The sequence below is a fragment of the Haemaphysalis longicornis genome, unplaced genomic scaffold (genome assembly GCF_048455015.1).
Source record: "Haemaphysalis longicornis isolate Haplotype H1 unplaced genomic scaffold, Haemaphysalis longicornis Haplotype H1 scaffold_1, whole genome shotgun sequence".
Taxonomy (NCBI): Eukaryota; Metazoa; Arthropoda; class Arachnida; order Ixodida; family Ixodidae; genus Haemaphysalis; species Haemaphysalis longicornis.
Window position 1 is genome coordinate 131420136 of NW_027526203.1, and position 14799 is coordinate 131434934.

The window sequence follows — 14799 nt, forward strand, 5'->3', positions numbered from 1 at the left end:
ACATGCGACGCTTCAATCAGTGGTATGCTAGAACAAAATCTAAGTCCAGTTAAAGGTGGGATAAGATTCAGCCAAGGTAATATAAGTACTAAGGAAATAAAAAAAACGAAGCTGTTATTGTAAAGCGTAAAACCAAGGTGCGGGAAGCATTTTTTTGCGCTGGGTGAACTAGCGCAGCAGTCAGCAGCACGACCACACATCTGCGAACACTTTTCTGCCTAAGGAATACAGTCATTAGAGATAAGATATTCGTCGGTATTTGGGGTACGCTTGCTGCACAAGCGTCATTTAAGAAAGAGTCATCTAAGCTGCTGGGAATGTGAAAAAAACGCAGGCTGTACAATATATACAATGGAACCCCGATAATACGACTTTCAAGGGACCGCGCGAAAGTGTTGTATGACCGAGGTATCGTAGATCAGGGTATGGGTAAATGTCGTGCTAATAGACGGCTTCGCGCGACAGTTGGGCTAAGGACTTATTTAAACAACTATATTTAGTGCATTATCGCGTAATTAGCGAACGCCTAACTGAAATTCAAAGTTTAAAAAAAAAACGCCTATTTGGTGCCCCCCTCCCCTACACAGTGTCTGCGCTAGCCCGCCAGCCATGCACCGCGTGCTACGCAACCCCCGTGCCATCCTACACTATTTATAGCCCGCCAGCCCTGAGCCTCGCGCACTGCACGTGAGGTAAGGCTGACGTGGTTGAGCAAACTGAGATAGGGAAAGGGGAGAGTGTGAAACTGCCAAGGCCAAGCAAAACGAACGATAGTACGAGACGGCGATGGAAAAAAGGTGGCAAAGAGAGGAGCGGAGCGACAACGCGGCTTTGAGACACTGATGAGCAGAGAGCAGAGAAAGGGGGCGAGAGAGCGTTGTGAAAGAAACTTGAATGAGTGGGCGAAGAAAGCGGATGTTGGGGTGCGTCGTATGTAGGCTTGTGCGAATAGTGGTATTTTTGTTCGAAGCAAATTCGAAGCGAAGAGTCCTTGGGGTCGAATACTTTCGAAGCGAATTCGAATAGCTGTCAGGTGTCACTGAGCTTCCTGTGAGACACTGAGCTTCCGGGCCTGGCGGGACCTTCATTAAATAAGTTCTATACAGTGGAATCTTGATGATAGGTTTCTGGGTGATACGAATTGCAGGATAATAGAAATTTCTGATAAGTCCCGGCGAAATTACATTGTTTGCAATGGGAAAAATTTCGGCTCTTACGAACGGACTTGCGCGGCCCGGCGGATGATACGACCGAGCCGGCGAGGCGCCCGACCGCCGAGCGAGCAAGCGACGGCGACGTACGGGCTCTCTCCCCTCTTTGTTGCTCTTTCTTCAGGAACGCCCGGGCTGCTGTTTTCTGCTCGCGAAAACGCGCCGCGCACGTCACAGGCACTCTGACGCTGCCGCGGAACCACCTGCACGCTGCGCGCGGCACGGCAGGCGGCGGCAACATGGTGACGGCATCGGCCGCAAAGTGGTGTCGGGAGGTCGAGCGACTGCTTCTAAGCGCTCTCTAAAATGCCGCACGAGGCACGCACGAACTTGCTTGTGAGGTAAAGGAGCTTATAATGTGGGCAAAAATGGTACTATAAAACATTATCCGCGCCGCTAGTAAAAGCGCCCATGCAATATCTGCTGGTGTGGTAAACCTAAACATCTCTGGCGGAGCCAGACGGCTGTCTCGAGCGCTTCGAAACTGCCGCCGTGACGCACGTGCCTTCTATCCAGGAAGCGGAAGAAGGGGCGATTGCCTTGGCCATAACGGAAACCACGGCGATTACGATAATCACTGATTGTCAAGCGGCATGCAGAAGCTACGCGGCTGGAGCAGTTTCTTCAACAGCACTGCGCCTCCTGAGCAAAACCCCTCCCTCTCGCACGGTCAGAATCGTCTGGACCCCTGCCCACTCCTATCTCCCGGGCAACGACACAGCCCATGCATTGGCCTGCGCGCTCACCAACCGGGCCCCAGAGGAGGAGCAGAGTCCAACGCCGATTGAGACTTTCCAGGAAATAACCGCATATTATAAATTAGGTAGAAGGACCTTTCCCCCCGCCCAACGCAGTTTGTCAAAAATGCAGGAAAACACATTAAGATGAATTCAAACAAACACGTTCCCAAATCCAGTACGATTAAATCATCTATTCCCCACACAATACTCCCCGGAGTGTGCTTTTTGCGGCAATTCAGGCACCCTCTACCACATCGTCTGGGAGTGCGACCGAAACCCCGACCTTCCCCCTATTCCCAACCCTTCCCGGGAGCAGTGGGAGAGCATGTTGTCCAGCTCGAGCCTTGACGACCAGATGATCTTGGTTGACCGAGCGGACAGAGCCAGGACGGCCCATGGGATTCCGGACTAGGAAGCCACCCCACAATTTATCTTTGCTCATTAAAGTTTCTTCTCTCTCTCTCTCTCTCCCCATTGGCACATGTCGTCAAGCTCCTCCCTCTGCCGCATGCAACGCGCGTCATTTTCTGAGTGAGGCAGAAGGTGCTGCGCGCGCAGAATCGTTGACGCGGGCGTCAAAAACTCGCACGCACAACGCTGTTGCGCCCGAATTGCGTGCAAAAACGCGCCATGCGGGTCACGCTTGATAGTACAGTTTTTGCCCACATTATAAGCTCCTTTACCGCACAAGCAACTTTGCGCGTGCCTTGAGCGGCATTTTGGAGAGTGCTTAGAAGCGTTCGCTCGAGCTCCCAACACCACTTCGCGGCGGCCGCTGGCTGCACCGCGCGCAGCGTGCTAGTGGTTCCGCGGCAGCGTGAGCGTGCCTGTGACGTGCGCGGCGCATTTCCGCAAGCAGAAAACGCCCCATGCAGTTTATGCTTTAGAAGGCTACAATGTTTTGAATGTGGCTTAGCTTGTCTTGGCTCCACATGTAGTCAAGATGTAGACCTGATGTCAGTGGCACTGCGGCTTTCCTAACGAAACCGAAACTTGGACGCAGTTTTGATACTCGTTCGCCTCGAATACTAAAATATTCGTTCGAATATTCGAAGCCCCCAATATTCGCACAAGCCTAGTCGTATGTGTTTTTACATTCATCGGCTCGATGGTAGCTTTGAATTGGTAGTCCCGCGGGCCACTTGTCTGGACTTTGACTTTTCGCGGTTGGCGGGCTGGTTAACTCCTGCCTGCCAGCGAGCTTTTGCACATCAAAGCAGCATCAAACGAAGGTTAAGAATAAAGAAAAGTCGGGACGAGGTGGTGAAGTTGTGTAGAAGATGAGAAAAATGTCAGTTTATCCCCCGCCAGGGTCCGTCGTATGAAGCGGGACCGCGTGCACCCGAGTGTCATATCCTCGGGGCTTTTAATGCTATTTTCTATGTGGAGTTTGTCGGGACTGCAGCGTTCCGTCGTAAGAAGTGGGTCGTCGTAAGATGGGGACAAATCAGTGGGGTTCCAGTTTGCTTTATACTACTATATTTTTGTCCCTAGCAGTGCTGTGGCAATGGCTGAGTGGGCTGAAGCACTGTGTACATTGTTTTGTGATTAAATCCCCAATAGGACTTGTTTTATCTTTTTTTTTTTTCAGTGTTGATATTTTGTACTGGGTAATGTTTTCTATATTGAATTCACCATTTTGCGCTGCAACCTTCATTGCTCCACAAGCCACTTGGCAGAATGTGCAGACTGACACTGATGCACTGGCGAGTTCTCGTTGGCGTGGCATTGACATGAGCACCAACTGCTTGCGGGCACAGTGCCGAATCAGCCGACTCTTGGCCTGGTGCGAACACGGCTCTTACGACACAGGGATTAGCCAGGCAAGCTCCAAAGGTGGGGGTGAAACGCTCACACTTGAGCACCTTGAATGATGTGGAGGGTATTCAGCCACTGCGTACGCTTCGGTTAGTGACCGTTACGATTCTAAGCAGTGCTGGTAGGCTTATCTGACGCATTCTACTGCCGACAACATGGCAGAAGCGCCGTATGCCGATTCCCGAGATATCGAGAATGCCCAGCCAGCTATAACGACGGATGCCAAGCATGTTGTTGCACAGAACCGAAACCGAAACTGGTTTGAATTGAATTCCAATCCTGGACATCGCCCAATCACATCGCAACTCGAATGCGCTTCAGTGCTGTGAGTTGTTGCGGCTGCCACAAATGTCACGTGGTAATTTTTCTTCTTTCAGGCTTTAAAATTTCAATGCTGATCTATCAACCGGACAAACGATGAAAAGTGTTTATTTGAGCCAGTCTATGCAATGCAAACTAAAACAGAAGTTTGACATTGACATGCGCTTCAGTGTCCCTTTAACTCTTTCGGGACCGCTCCATAGGCCATCGATCACATATGATCGATGGTTTCGCGAGCCTGCAGAATACAAATTTTCGCTCGATGGAACACCTAGCGACATCTAGAAGATAGTTTGAAAACTGGAGTTTTCTCTTTTGTGAAGTTTCTTTTTTTATCACCAGGCGGCAACGCGTCAGATATTTTATTCTGACGGGCAGTGGTTTCGAATGTAAACAAACATGGCGTCATACTCGCGCGATAAGAAATCCGCCTCGTCTCGTCTGGCATATCTTCGCCTTCTACTGTGGATTTTAACGATGAGAGTGGCAGTGAAGAGTCAGAATGCGGCTTTAGAGATCGAATTTCAGCTCGAGTGAGGATTCAGGTGTCGATCAGCCTGGAACATCAAATCGCGCTCAAAGGTGGGTGTTGGTTTCGGTTTCAATTGGCTCTGGAGTAGGTATGTGCGCTCGAAATATGTTCTGGCTGGTTTATATTTGTTCGCTAGGGTGGTGATCTCCTGCCACCAGCGCAGAAACGGATCAAGTTTTCGCCGAGAGGAGAGCCCGGCGTGTACCTGGGCAACGACGTAGCCATGGCCCTAGTGCCAAAGAGATCACACACAAATCAAAAAACCAGTTACAGCTAGCCGCATCAAACTTTCGCAATGAAGAAACAAAGCATTGTGTTAGATTTTGCATATCCTGAAATAATTCTATTCTTTTTTAATATTTTTATATTTACGCTTTTTTCTATCTTTTTCTGTAGTTTTTTTTACGAAGTTCTTACTTTAAGATTTTTTCATGGTTCTATCGTCAGTTTTGAAGTAAAACTTGGTATTGTATGTCAAAGAACATATAATTAGCTGCATTTGGGTATATGCTAAGGCAGGATGGTGCCTTTGCTTTATGTAATAAAAAATTTGTATCGAGACCTCCCTTTTTCATCACTTTTTCCGGCGGTCCCGAAAGAGTTAAGAGCAGCCGTAGCAGCTTGTTCATCCACCACCCAGTTTCCAGTGCTTACACAGTGGCTGGGAAGCCAGCATGCAGTTTAGGCTTGAGTGGGCGTAATGGCATTAAAAATGAGATTGATGACGGGCTTTTTGGATGACTCTGTGGGTGATATTGTGCACACACCACACTCAAGGAATCTGCTGATGATGGACTTGGGAATCTGATGTTGAACAATGCAGGGGTGAGACAGCTGCGCATTTTGCGCCTTTCTGATACAATTCCATTTTCCTGCGCCAAGCTGCTCCAAAAGCACGAAAATGGCGAAAATTGTGCCGAACTGCTCCAGAAGAGCCTCAACGGCACGCATTTTGATGCTCATGTCAGTTTCGGCGGGGACGAAAGCCTCCAGCATCCCGGTCACCGCTTTTATCGTCGGTCAATCGCAAACACAGAAATGGCACAAACAGAAAGACTGAAACGAAGCAAGCGATAGCTTCTAAAACTCGATTCGATTTCCGTCCGGGTTCGCTGAAACGGCCTTCTCGATTAGGCATCGCTGTGGCAACAAACATGGCCGCCGCCTGATCTGGCTGCTACCAACGCGCTCATTGCGCATCGCCGATATTTTCCCTGGTTTATTTTGTGCTATCAGCTGGGTTCCAGTCTATTCATCCTATCTGTTGTGGCTCTGAACAGTGACGTTAACGCGGGGATATGGTTTGAGATTGGTGCCAGATTACGGGAAGTTGCGCGGCTCGAAAAAAAGTTCATTGAAATGTGGGGCCTACGACTTCGGCATGGTTTGTCCTTGAGTTGCAAAACGCGGTGGGCGCGTCTATAATCGGGTTCGTGAAGTGAATTTTTTGGCTCGTTGTAGTGTTACAAAATGCTGAGGTGTTGCTGTGCTTCGAAGCGCGATCGCGAGCCTCGGGGATGGAACGGCTGACACGAAAGTTGCGGGCTGTGCTGCGGCGCCGCGACCTGTTCAGGCAGCGCCCAATAGCTGCAGGACTACACTGTTGCCATAGAATGCGACTATAACACTTGATGTATGCAAAGTAAATTTAATGCCAAAATCTAGGTGGCTAAACAGTAACGCTACTCAAATGACCATAGGGTGAACCTGCGCCCCGGTGACTGAAACAGGTAGGCTGGTTGGGCTATGCGACCGTTAGCTCGAAGTAGCTCAACTGTTGCCGTGACTACAGTCGTTCGTACAACGCAGCCTGGGATTACAAAAATAATAATTTTAGCATTAAAACGGCAAAAAAACACCACAATTGCGGAGCCCTTAAATTTGAGAAGAGTTTTAGCAGTCCGTCTGTTCCGTCGTGTACGTAGTTACCGTGCTGACGGGGACTCGTCTGGGCACTTGGGCATTCGTAGCGGTAGGGGGATTAGTTCCGCGGGCCTGCCTTCGCCTTGTCCGCGCCTCCTCGCCCTTCCGCGCGCACAGGTGCAGACCGGTTCCGGTAAACCCGGTAACAAAGTAACCAACAGAACAGACGGACTGCTAAAACTCTCTAATGTTAACGGCAGTTTTGTTGTCAGTGTTGCGTGCAGCCGCAACACAATATCACCAGTTAGGAAAAAGGTAGTGCAGTTAGTACTTTGTGATACTCTTAAAAACTCTTTCAGGCAATGCTCTTTCAGTGTTCTGTGTATTCAAAACTGATTAAAATGTGCACTTGACCCTGCAAATAGCTGAAATAATGATTTTTTAAGCTCACACGACGGTGTATTAAATCTACCTAACTGCTCCAAATCAAGATTCTTCTGCTCCAAAACCGAAATTTTGCTGCTCCGAAATCTGCTCCCAAATCTGTTTGGGCTGTCTCACCCCTGACAATGTGATTGACAACAAGAAAAAGGCTGTCATAAAAATACTGCTGTTCAGGTTGATAGTCTCGTTAAAGTATCGTCCGTGTGTAGCACAAGATGGAAGTGTTGTTGGACACTGATGTGAGTGCACGCGTGCAGAACTGTGGTGCAGTGGTGTCGGCATGGCCTCCCTCCCTCTGACCACAAAGGTGCTGGCCTTCATGGGGGCAAAGGAATGGGTGTGTGCCTGCAGACTGCGCAGTTCTGTGGGGGCCACTTGTGTTAATCGATTGCTATTCTGTGCCCCACCCTGGGGGCAAAATTCAGTGGGAAGTCTGTGTGTTCTTTAATGGCACTTATGCTGCTGCGCTTGTTTTCCAGACGAGACGCCCATCAACTGTGCCAGGTTCTTGGATGGTGGGGGCATGGCCCTGTTCCTCGAGTGTCTGCGGGTGAGGGTGTTTTTTTTTTTCAACGGCATAGGCTGCATCAGTCATCTCCTCTGGACAGTTCCCAAAAGACCTGCACTCTGCTTGGGGGGAAAAGCTCAGACCCTGGGTGATGCCCGAAGGTTGGGACGCGTTCCCAGGTCCAGTGCCAGGGGCCAACAGGGCATGGGAGCGAGTTTATGGGGCAGTTTACGTGGCAGGTGAGGGGACTGATGAAAAGGGGAATGCGAAGGCAGATAAACAATCCAGGACGGCCATAATTGAAGGAAAGGATTCAGATAAGAGGGGCACACCAGGTGAGCCCCAAAGTAGGAAACCGGAGAAAGTCGTCCTTGTTTCAGCGCTCAGACAGGGGACCTTGTGGCACTCCCCGGCACCAGTCGTCAGCTTCGCCACGCAGGCGTGACACAAAAACGTTCAGGATGGGTGCTGCTCATAACAATTATCGTTTAAAACGATGGAATTTCCTTGGCACTTAAATATTGTTATGAGTGGACTAGGTTGTGCTAGCCAAAAATAGCTCAGTTGCTGCCATGGGTACGAGATGTGTTACACCGTGTCCCTTGCATGGAGAGAAAGGGAGGCACGACGAAAGGGGAGACCTTAAAACCTAAGGTAGAACCGTGTAAACTCCCACTTCCATTTTTGTTTGGTACGGAGGAAAAGGGAAAAAGTTGTTGGTTAAAGGCTGCAAGGCTCGAAATGTGTAGTGTTTCACATGCTCCTATGCATTTGTTAAGGTGCACGAAGTCGTGCTCTTTTGGCATTGACGTGCCATTTTTGTTGCTATCGTGGGTAGCTCGCAGTGTGCTTGTCGCCGAGCTGAAGCGTCGAGGGCAGATCCAGCTGAATGAGTTGGAAAACTCCATGACTACTTCCGCTCTTGCCGAAAATGTTTATCACACACTTTTTTTTTATAAACCATGACTTGCCTTTTGCTGAATTTTTATTCGTTACTAATCAGATTCGACTTACTTTGAGCTTTTGATATGCTAACTAGAAAATTGTCTTGAGTTCTTATTCTGAAAATTCTACTTATTGCAACGTGCAAATGTAACTAAGCAATTCAGTTTGATGATCAAGTTTCTTGAAGTGGCCCTGACTGTGTAACGAATGCACTTCCCATGGATGGAATGTCAAAAATGGCTATAGGATTCACTCAAAAAAGCTGAGCACAAAAACTGGCATCAGTGGCAACAACAAATGCACTTCCTCTGAGCGTTCCCGTACGCTGTAGTCCCTGCGCATGTGAGCTCCTGCTCGCTGCACCTGCACTCTTTGCCGCAGCGAGCCGAGGTGTCCGCCCCCGAATGAAATTCTCGTGCACCCCTGGTTGTGGTTTGCCACCATGAGACGCTGTCAAGGCTGGCCTGTGGTTTTAGACCATGTCAAGAGCTGTGTAAATCTCGAGCCGTGACCACATGGTGGGTTTTGGTGCTGTGGCTCGAGTTCCCCCGAAAGTAGAGCTGCTCTCTTCTTTCCTGCAGAGCTTCCCGGACAAGCCTGAACTCTTACGGAACATGATGGGACTGCTGGTGAGTGCCACACGGGTCACTTTTCATTTCTTGTGACTGGCGGAAAAAGGGAGGACATTCCTTGAGCGTTTCGTGTTGGGGTACTGACGATGCTTTGTGTCCCTTCTGTGGTTGAGCCCAGCCATTTTGAGCCAGCTGCTGCCGGGTCTGCCCATACCAAGCCCCGCGCACTTGGGGCTACCATCAGTGCAGCGTGCCGGCCTGGCAACATGGGTGGTGTACTGGTGGCATGGCTGGATGGTCTCTCTGTGCTATGTGCCATATTTACGCACCTCTTGCATTGGGCCGCATGAATTTCCATGTCCTTGCTTTTTGCTCCAGCATAAAGATTTTGATGCCCTTCTTTTTGCCTTTGGATGGACCTGATGGCGCTGAGCTTCCCCTCACCATTGTGGAGCATTAGAAGTTTTTATTCGTGACCGCTTTCAGAAGGAGTGCTCAGTTACAGGAATAGGTAGGCGTAACCTAAGAGCAGTGGAAACAATTCGAAAAAATCCCGGGCCATCTCCACTATCGTGAAACCTGGGGAGGGGCAAAGCATGCAATGTATAAGTGCATTCAAAGGTTCTAAGTCTCTCTCTCTCTCGCCACACGGCGCGCTTGTCGAGCGCCGGAGAAGTGCCGGTGGGAGGAGCAATCGTGAGCTTGCTTAGGCGGCGGCTCCCTCTCTTGCATTGAACTGGATTTAAGCAATTAAAGAGGCAGACTGGCCATGAGTTATCCTCGTGTCACACTCCGCAGCGTGCTAAGACGTATGCTTTACGGGAGAAAACCAGGTGTTCAAAACCAATTTAGAGAGGGAGTTTAACAAATTTCTGTTATGAATGCAATTAATTCCTGATTACTCCTGTATTTTAACTGAGTTCAAATCGTGTTAGTTTATTTTGAACTGGTTTTATTTATTATACACTTGTTTTTTGACCATCAGTTGGCAGCTTGATTTACCGTGACAACATGAGACAGTGACAGGAGATGCCAACGTCCTGGGCCCCCCAAGGTGCTGCACCCCTAAAAAGCGTGGAATATGTTTTTGCTCAAAAACGGATATTCTGTACCTGGACTTTGACTTTTGTAGTTGGCGCACTGGTTTTCGGCTCTCGCGTAGGGCTGTCGAAGGCGGGCCTGCCAGTACCCACCTGCGTGCCTGTTCAGCGAGGGGTTGGGCAGACTGTTGCAGACTGTTTACCTGTGCCCATCAAGCAGCGCCAAACAAGGGTTAAGAAACAAAGGTTGGGATGAGGCGACATAAAAAGTGGGGAAAACATGCTTATCCTCACCAGGGTCCATCGTACGAAGCGGAGCGCATGCACTCCAGCGTTGAATCACCAACCCTGATGATATAACGCTCTGGTGCACATGGTCTGCTTCGTGCGCTTAACTCTTTCGCTACCGCACCTATCAAAATCGATCAATTTGATCGATACTTTTGGGAGCGCTTTTTCATAACGTTCCAGGTGTTTTTCGAACAAGTAAAGCTGTTCGGAGTTAGATCAGAAAATGGCCTTTCAAAATCAGTTTTGTTTTCGTTTTCGCAACGGAAACGTGATTTTTGACACACTTTTGAATCACCTGGGTGTGGAAAAGGGGCGTGGTCATCGCGCGCCACGGCTACCAATGAAGAATGCGTGCAACTCGTAATTACTCTGCACCAGCGCTTGTTTTTTGCTATCAGGGCGTGAATGGGGAACTAGGAAACGATTTTCAATCGTCAGGTTCGCGCTATGACAGTAATAATCCCAGAAATCGGCTGAAAATGTCAAGCAGTGCCTGGTTGCAAAGCTACTTTATGATTTTAGGCAGTTTTATTGCCTTTGCGCACGTTGTTCTAGGTACTGTGGTAGTTCTACTTACCCCAGGACCATTCGCAAACAGTTTACAACAGTTTCGGTTTCGTTTCTGCATCGCGAAATTCATATTTAGCGCTACTACGCAGTTACCCAACTTCAAGGGTACCTGCCATGGCGCCCGAAGCGTCCGCGACTGATCCTCGAACAAAGCACGGCGCTCCTGATTTCCCTCCACCGTAACCCGATTTCTGCGATAAGAACTTCAGGTGCAAGTCAAAAGGTCACACCCAGTCGCCAGATATCTGTTCCGCCGAGCACAGCACTTCAAACCGGCCTTACAGTGCCAGCTGCTCGCCTTCCAGTTTTGTTTCCATGCGAGGGTATATCCAGGTGTCTAATGTTGCTGCTTAGTTGAACTGTCTATTCGGATGGAGTCTCTGATAAGTTTTTGTACTGTTTCATTTGAAAAATGTTAGGTGGCACTGCAATAGAGGAGGCTCGTTGTGCTGATCTTTTTCAGCGCGCAACTGCTACTCGGCCAAAGATCGCAGGGCACGATTCTAGCTCATCGTACCTCATTTTTGCGAGCAAGGCTACAATTGCAAGTAAGAAGATGGTAATAAAGCTCAGCTTTATGTTTTGAGAGATAACTGACCGTGAACGACAACAAGCATCAGCCACGGCGTTCCGTTTTCAACTTCATGCATGTTTTTTTCCGCATCGCGTGCTTGTCCCAAATATTGTGCTCGCTGTAAATGCGAAGTCAGCTATTGACAAGATGTTTTTACGTTATGTGGGGGCAAATTGGTGCCTCTGATAATGACAAACCGCCAGATTTATTCCAGGAAACCACGCGAAAATGCACATTTTGAATTGGAGGTTGGGCTTCACTGCATGACACGAGCACCGTGCATGCTAACATTTTTTTTTTATATCTGACAAACTGTTCCGCGCAAGTCGACATTTTTTCTAGGGCGTGTTTTTGAAATGTTTTCCTACAAAATGTATATTCTAATTTTTTTCTACTACCGGTGGTTTGATATACACAACTCCTTTTTTATCATTTTTTTTTCGACAACTTGACAAAACATTTGCGTTTGATATTGTTTTTTACAACTATGATATATAAAAACATTTAAAAAACTGGTATTATTGGACATGCCGTTAAATAATCTGCATTTGTGGTCATGCAATTAGTGCCTAACCAATTTTTTAGCAGGAAAAAAAATGTTTTCTTGGACCCCTAAAATTAGTCAATTTTCCAGCGGTAGCGAAAGAGTTAATGCATTGTTTGTATGGGGAGTTTGCTGGGACTGCGGTGATCCATCGTAAAACCGGTGGACGTATAATCGGGCTTCCACTAGCAGCAGCAGCATAGCCATTTCAGCGTACGCCCATCACAGCTTGTGGCACGCATTTTGCTCTGGTCCCCTGGAATTGCAAACAGGAGCTCATCAGGGCCGAAAATGGGTCTTCTCTTGTGTGTAGCTCCCTGCAAAGAGACCCACTAGGGAAGGCCTTTGTTAGACGGGTGGGCAGTGCTTCTTACCTGCGGCGTGCCATCACTGTGCAGGGCAATGTGGCTGAGGTGCGGGACCTTCGGCCACGCCTGATGCGAGACGAGTACCTGAAGGTGTTCAGGTGAGTCCCAAGGGCAGTCGATCGGCAGTGCGGTGCAGAACGCGCGTCCAGTGGAAGGCACTCGTCATTGCATCTGGGCACTGAGTACACTCTGGGATGGTGTGCGGTCCCCGTGCTCTCTCTTTTTCCTGTCCTTACCAGAGACAGTGGGTGTTTGCACCAACTGTGGGGCAAACTTGCCAACCCGTGACAGTCAAAGCAGTGTGCCTTTGTTGGTTTGGTGATCACGGCTCCAGCTGTGGTATCGCTAGCACCTGGCATGCGTGGCCACAGGCCAGGTTGTGCTAGGAAGCGCAATATGAACAAGGGTGGCACAAAGGAAGAGAGAATAGCGCCGACTAACGGCCAGGGGTTCATTGTCGTGAGCGTAGCTTCTTATACCTTCAGGAAAGATCGGGGGAGGGGAAACTAATGAGACGCCACATTGAAGTGCACACTGTGGGGGCATGTGCAGGGCCTGGCCAGTTGTGGGGTGGCCATCTTGGCCAGCAGCATTCCTGCGATACTTTGAAAATGAAGATACCAGAGGGCATGCCCCTCGCATGCCCGCCTCTTTCCTCTGACCCCAGTGTGGATGCCGGCGCCGTTTCAGCGGCTCTGCTTGCGTATTCCGTTGGTGTTGGTGAGGGAATTCCCTGTGGCCACAGTGACAGATATTCAAGTTAAGCACATGTGTGACTTAGCGATTGACCAGAGCAGTCGATTTCCACCGTGAGCAACAGCTGTAGTGAGGTTTGGTAACTGGCCTGCACTCCCGGCAGGTCCAGGCCAGTTACGGTTCAGCCAATTACGCTGATGGCCAGGTACGGCACACATGTCTACCATGCATGTGGGCCGTAGTTACTCGAACCTAACACTCCCTCTACTCTGATGCATGTCTGATATTCGCGACGGGAGCCTGCGAAGGCCGCATGGACCTTCAAAGGCTCTCATCCACCAGTTCTCACCTGCGTGCTTGAGTCTGTTCAGCAAGTGGAGGAGCCCGCTGTGCACTGTTTACTTTTGCTCCTCAAGCAGCGCCAAACGGGGCTTATGAAATAAGTTTGAGACGAGGTGGCGAAAAAGGTGGGAAAAACGCCGGTTTATCCCTGCCAGCATCCGTCGTATGAAGCAGACTGCGTGAACTGGAGCATGGTATAATCAGGGTTTTTAATGCGTTGTTTCTATTGGGAGTTTGCCGGGACTGCGGTGATCCGTCATAAGAAGCGGGTCGTCATAAAACCGGGGGACGCATTGTCAGGGTGCCACTGTAGCAACATTTTCAAAGTGGAGGGGCATATGGAATCTTACTTGTTGTAAATCACATTGTTGAATATCATATTCTGAAATCTGTCATTTACACTGATTCACTTGGCATTGTGTGTGCGTTATCACCCTGAAAGACTTCTAAAAACCACATCATGAATCTTATTCTTGGGACCATTATGTCAGCATATGAATGAAATCTTGATGTGACCGAGTTGGGCCCCAGGCCACTCTGGGATCGCTGGAAATGAGGTGGCAGAGGCAAGGGCCGCTGCTGCTGCTGCGCTCACAGATGCAGCGGACATAATAACAGCACCCTACACCGGTCTGAAGCCATACATCAAACAATGATGTGGTAAAACATGGCAAACAAACTATAGGTAATAAAACCACATTTCGGACAAATACTGCTGACTCGCACAACAGATGCACAGAAGTCGCCTTGGCTAGATTACGGATAGGCCACACACGTGACACACTCACACCTGCTCACTGGCTCATCAAGACTCCTGTGCAGCAGGTGTGAAGAGCACCTATCTGTTAATCACCTTGTAATTCAATGCAAGGACTAGACACAGCATGACAAAAATTTTCCCCAACTCTACAGACAACATATCCCACTCCACCCCTCGTTCTGGTCCGAGTCGAAATCATGAACTATATCTTTTATATCCTTTATCCTTTATATCAAACTATTTCTGGACATGGTGCATTTACAAGGAGAATATATAGCAAAAGCTACACTCATATATCGAACAAAAATACCAGCGACAACCGATAATATCGAACGCAAAATGCCGCCAAAGTGCCTCCCCCCCCTCCCCCCCCTAAAGTGGGTCTCCCTCGGGGCAGAGGAGAAATTCCGCCGGCACCACACCCCTCAAAGTGGGTTAGCCTGGCCACTCACGGGCAGCGGGCAGCTTTTTCCCTTTTCTCACCTCGCTCTCCCTATCGTGATTGGGCCTTCACGCCATGCTGGGCGAGCCATCGACACCCCCCCGTCCATTGTGTTTGCATTGTTTGTGTCGTTCATGCGTTGTAGGGTTGTTCTGAAGTGTAGCTGTAGTGGCTAGCGCTAGTGTCTTTAAACAAAGGCGTACTTAGTGGCTCTGGCT

At 49.1% G+C, this 14799-nt stretch overlaps 1 protein-coding gene across 3 annotated transcripts in view; it reads left to right on the forward strand.

Annotated features, from left to right (window-relative positions):
- The window catches only part of LOC144180118 (protein zer-1 homolog), a 78891-nt gene that overhangs the window by 57667 nt on the left and 6425 nt on the right, over positions 1 to 14799 (forward strand). For 2 of the 3 annotated variants that reach the window (XM_077708514.1, XM_077708520.1), the window contains exons 13-16: positions 3620 to 3787; positions 7409 to 7479; positions 8964 to 9011; positions 12372 to 12439. In XM_077708514.1, the coding sequence (XP_077564640.1) occupies positions 3620 to 3787; positions 7409 to 7479; positions 8964 to 9011; positions 12372 to 12439 (355 nt within the window). The remainder of the gene's footprint in view (positions 1 to 3619; positions 3788 to 7408; positions 7480 to 8963; positions 9012 to 12371; positions 12440 to 14799) is intronic. The other variant, XM_077708525.1, reaches the window with a different exon arrangement.